Below are 5,725 nucleotides of genomic sequence, written 5' to 3' on the forward strand. Positions count from 1 at the left end.
TTGCCCAACCTTCCTTCCGAGGAGTGGCTGGTGGGTTTGAACCGCCAGCCTTCTGGTTAGCAGTCAAGTGCCTTAGGCACTATGCTACCAGAGCTCCCACGGCCTAATTAGCTACATATAATTAGCCACATATAAATATTTCAAGGGAAGCTTTGACCACAACTATGTGAAAAATTTACATGATTTCAAGATGCTGTTGTTGTTAGGTGCCATCAAGTTGGTTCCAACTCATAGCGACCCTATGTATGGCAGAATAGAATACTGCTTGTTCTGCCATCCTCACAATTGTTGCTATGCTTGAACTCATTGTTGTAGCCACTATGTCTACCCATGTCATTGAAGGTTTTCCTCTTTTTCACTGACTCTCTACCAAGTATGATATCCTTCTCCAGGACTGATCCCTCCTGATAACATGACCAGTACAAGAGACAAAGTTTGGTCATTCTCACTTTTAAGGAGCATTCTGGCTGTACTTCCTCCAGATTTGTCTGTTTTTTACAGTCCATGGTATGTTCAGTACTCTTCACCAACACCACAAATCAAATACATCAATTCTTCAGTCTTCCTTATTCATTGTCCAGCTTTCACATGCATGTGAGGCTATTGAAAATATCAGGGCTTGGGTCAGGCACACCTCAGTCTGCAAAGTGACATCTTTGCTCTTTAACCCTTTAAAAAAGTCTTTTGCAGCAGATTTGCCCAATGCAATATGTGGTTTAATTTCTTGACTGCTGCTCCCATGGGCATTAACTGTAGATCCAAGTAAAAAATCCTTGACAACTTGAATTTTTTTCTCCATCTATCGTGAGGTTGCTTATTGGTCCAGAGGATTTTTGTTTATGTTGAGATATAATCCACAGTGAAGGCTGTAGTCTTTGATCTTCATCACTAAGTGGTTGAAGTCCTCTTTAGCAATCAAGGTTGTGTCACTTCATATCATAGGTTGTTAATGAGTCTTCCTCTAATCCTGATGCTGCATTCTTCTTCATATAATCCAGCTTCTAAGATTATTTGCTCTGCATATAAATTGAATAAATATAGCGAAAGGATATGTTTTGGTTACCTAGGGCTGCTCTGACAGGAATATACCACAAATGGGATGGCTTTAACAAACAGGAGTTTATTCTCATATAATTTTGGAGGCTTTAAGTCTGAGTTCAAAGTGCCAGGTTCTAGGGGCTGGGTGAAAGTCCCTCAACCTTGGGTTTCAGCCCTGCCTCCTGCTCCTGGCCCACTGAAGCTAAAGGCATGTATTCACTCAGGCAGCTGCTGGCTGCTGAGGCTGACAAGCTCAAGGTTGACAAGTAAAAAGGCACAGTCCCAATGTTACCAAACAACATGGCAGGCCACTAATTTAAGTCCACATGAAGTCCCAAGATCAGCAGGGCATGGCAGGCTGTTGAACAATGACTTGGCTACATGCAGGGTTCAAGCATGCCAAATGACCATTCCCAAGCCTTCTCTTCATATACAGGAAGCTGACCACATCACTAAAGCAGCTACTCAGCTGCCCACAGTAGATTCCACCATGGGGTTGATTACCAGTCTCATTAAGGGGAATGCTACATCCAGCTGCCCAGCCATGCAACCAGGCCCAGCCAAGTTGACACACAAACTTAACTGTGATAGGATACAACCCTGATGCACATCTTTCCTGATTTTAAACCATGTAGCATCCCCTTTTTCTGTTCAAATGACTGCCTCTTTGTCTATGTACAGGTCCCTCATGGCACAATTAAATGTTCTGGAGTTCCATTCTTCACAATGTTTTCCATAATTTGATATGATCCACACAGTTGAATGTCTTTCTATAGTCAATAAAATACAGGTAAATATCTTCCTGGTATTCTTTGCTTTTAGCCAAGATCTATCTGACATCAACAATGATATCCCTCATTCCACATCCTCTTCTGAATACAGATTGAATTTCTGGCATGTTCCTACCCCCACAAGGGTGCCATGCCCCTTATTTACATTATTAGCAAGCTATCCAATTCCCTTGGTGGGCCACAAGCACCTCACATCTGCATGGTCCCACCTAGTCATCCGGTGAGTCACAAGGACCAAGGCTAGAAAAATCAAATTATGTAATTTACTGCACTGCACATATATAAGCTAATTTATTCTCAAAATTCCTAAGTTTTTTCAAAATCATAAAAAAGACCATGTTTACTGATCTAATAGAGGCTGGTGAGACCCGAGATTATGGGCCCTAGATACCCTTCAGGTCTGGAATTTAACTCACTCTTATGACTTCCAGCCAAACAATGTTGTTGTTGTTATGTGCTGTCGAGTCAGCCCTGATTCATGGCGACCCCTCCTTGGGTTTCCGAGGCGGTATCACTACGAAGTAGATTGGCCAACCTTCCTTCCGAGGAGCAGCTGGTGGGTTTGAACTGCCAGCCTTCTAGTTAGCAGTCAAGTGCCTTAGGCACTTTGCTACCAGAGCTCCTCAGCCAAACAAAAGACTGGTATATAGGGTGAACATTTACATCAGGTAGATACACTCTGTGCTAGGCTGGGTTCTCTAGAGAAGCAAAACCATTAATTCTTGTATATATTATGTATAGAGAGCGAGCAAGAAATTTATCTTAGGAAGATGGCTCACACACTTATAGAAGTTGGCAAGTCTCAAGTTCTTGGATCAAACGTCAAGCTGGAGGCGTTTCCTGACTTACACAACTGCAGGGGCTGACGAGCTCAAGATTGGCAGGCAGTACACTGGCTGCTGACTCCAATAAATGATGAATCCAAGATCTCCAGGCCAAATGGTAGACTGTTCGCTCAGGGACAGTTGTAGGCAGCACAACAGGATCCTGGTCCACAGAAGAGTGTCTCAGTTTCCCAGGATGTCCATAAATATATTGGAAGCAGGCCACACCCCTGGGGAAACTCCCTTTCAACAGATTGGCTGCTCAAAACATATACATCCTATGCCATTATGGTAATAACCCACATCATAACTGCTTAAACCACTCAGAACTGTGGTCCAGCCAAGTTGACACACAGCTCCAATTATCACAGTCTACCCCTTGTCAACCTGGAAGTTGTACACATCTCCTTAATCATAATCTCTAAATAAGGACATTTATAAAGTCCTATTTGTGCCTAACATGATACACTAACACACATACAACTGAAACGCATTAACCCTGTTTACATTTCATAGTTTTTAACAGAAGGAAACAAAAATATTTGATGCACATATACAATGAAGAAATATAATAATCACAGTCCTCATTTCTGCAACCAGTCATGTGGTTGTAGCTGATATTCAGAATTACCTTCTTCCACCACCCATTCTGTATTTCCCTTGCCCTCAGCAAGCACCTTAGCTGGTCGTGGTTCTTTGTTGGTGGGGTGACCCAAACATTCATTCATGAAGGGTCTGGGCCATTAGTAGTCATATCAGAATTGGGTTACTATAATTTTCCATTGACTTTCATCACAGGGCATAGTAGTACTAAGAGACATCCTAAAGAATCTCCTGTATTCCAGACATATTCTTCTTTACCTCCATTATATGTCAATCCAATTTCCTTAGTTATCAGGATCTACCACACCAGATAGTACAGTAATGCCCTTACTTTCTCTGTTGATCCAAAGGCATGAGGAAGCCAAAATGGCCAGGTGGCATTCTTAACTTCCAGTTCAATGCAGTCAGTATTGTGTCTCCAGGTAGAAGTGTTCCTCCTTTTGGGACTAAGATCTCCAGACCTGTAGAGCATAGGGTAGCAGGGACAGGAAGCAAAACTAGGGGGAATAATGAGTGGTACCACTCCTATTTCCACCCCTTGGTTCCTAGACCCATGAATCCTGGCTATTGGAGAAACAGCATTGTATACTGGACACTGATTTAGAATACATACAACCTCCTGGAGGACACTGCCCCAACCCTTCAAAGTATTGCCACCTAGCTGGAGCCCTAATTGTTTTCAGTAGACCATTCCATTGTTCTATCAAGCCAGATTCTTCAGGATGATGGAGAACATGGTAAGACCAGTGAATTCCATGAGCATAGGTTCATTGCTACACTTCATTTGCTAAGAAGTAAGTCCCTTGATCCAAAGCAATGCTGTGTGGGATACCATGACAGTGGATAAGGAATTCTGTAAGTCCACAGACAATAGTTCTGGCAGAGGCATTGCATACAGGGAAGGCAAATCCATATCCAGGATAAGTAACTACTACAGTAAGAATATAACGCTGTCCTTTCCATGATGGAAGTGGTCCAAAGTAATCAACTTGCCACCAGGTGGCTGGCTGATCACCCTGAGGAACTGTTCTATATCACAGACTGTGTTGGTCTATGCTGCTGGCAGATTGGGCACTCAGCAGTGGCAGTAGCCAAATCAGCCTTTGTAAGTGGAAGTCCATGTTGCTGAACCCATGCATAAACTCCATCCCTGCCACCATGGCCACTTTGTTCATGAGCCCATTGAGCACAGAAGGGCAGTATTTACACAGGGAGAAAGCTCGGGGGGCAGAAATGCATAGGAAATAAGGACATAGGGAAGAGGTTACTACAGGGAGGAAGTGGGGAGAGAGCTGTTACATTCATTATGGGGTTTGCAGTTAATGTCATGAAATAAAATGTGTATGAACTGAGATATGGAAAATGAATTTTCTCTGTAAACTTTCACCCAAATCACAATTTAAAAGGAAAAAAAAACACCTCTTAAGAGTTTTTTGGTACTCTTTTTTGAATAGAGAAAACAAGGTCAGAGGTTTCAAGCTTCATTAACTGGTAACTCTGAATAAAACCACACCCAGATGCTTTCCTTTCTACCAGTCAAACCCTACTTGACGATCCAGAAACTAAGTGGCCAATGCTTTGTTATACAAGTAATAATGACCCCAAAAAAATCTGCCTAAATTTCAGAAGCTATGTTTAAACCAAAAATGTTAATCCAAGAGAGTAGGCCTAAAACTTAAATGTGCGAGATTGTTCATGCCAAATGAGCTTTGAAAAGAAAAACAGAAATAGATGAGTTCTGACAATGTTTTATTTAGAAACACATAGACATCACTGAAGACATAAAAAAAATCCTTGGCATTTAATTTTTCTTTCTTTTAAAATGCAACACTAATTAGATAGTCTTAGATAATGAAAGTATTTACAAATTAAATATAAAACCAGGGAAAAACAAATTAGTTATCCATGGATTCATTTTGCATTCCCACTGTTCACCTTCTGTTTCATTTTCCTTTGCCTTTTGTATATCCTTTTCTTTCTTGCTTTCAAATCAACTTTTGGCTCTGGTTTTTCCCACTGTATTTCTATTGGTTTTTCCTCAGCTGGTGTCACAAAAACATCTGCAGTGGGATCATGTGGAAGAATAGTCTTTGGTTCTTTCTTTCTCAGTTTCTGCACATCTTTCACTTGCTGTTTCTCTTTGTATTTTGCAGCTGTGATGGATCTTATGATGCGGCGATGCTAGAAACAGAAAAATGTCAGATACTTTTGAAATAAAAATAAGCACTTTATGTAAGGCCAGGGCCTTTACTTACGAGCCCTCTTTCCCTCTACCCTGTGTCATTAAAAAGAGCAGTAATTTATGCAGGCCCTCGGAAGGAAGATGGGGCAATCTACTTCCGCAGTGATACTGCCTTGGAAACCCAAGGAGGGGTCGCTATGAGTCAGGTCTGACTCGACGGCACATAACAACAACAACAACAACATGTGCAGCAAAATTCAAACCCATTTTTAATACTTTCGTTTCAG

At 41.6% G+C, this 5,725-nt stretch overlaps 1 protein-coding gene across 1 annotated transcript in view; it reads right to left on the bottom strand.

Annotated features, from left to right (window-relative positions):
- Positions 1-5,167: 5,167 nt before the first annotated feature.
- The window catches only part of BRIX1 (biogenesis of ribosomes BRX1), a 20,915-nt gene continuing 20,357 nt past the window's right edge, over positions 5,168-5,725 (bottom strand). Inside the window, 1 exon segment of the mRNA XM_007957835.1 lies at positions 5,168-5,437. Coding sequence (XP_007956026.1) covers positions 5,168-5,437 — 270 coding nt within the window.

The sequence above is a fragment of the Orycteropus afer genome, unplaced genomic scaffold (genome assembly GCF_000298275.1).
Source record: "Orycteropus afer afer isolate SDZICR_OR568_19922 unplaced genomic scaffold, OryAfe1.0 scaffold00804, whole genome shotgun sequence".
In the NCBI taxonomy this organism is placed as follows: Eukaryota; Metazoa; Chordata; class Mammalia; order Tubulidentata; family Orycteropodidae; genus Orycteropus; species Orycteropus afer.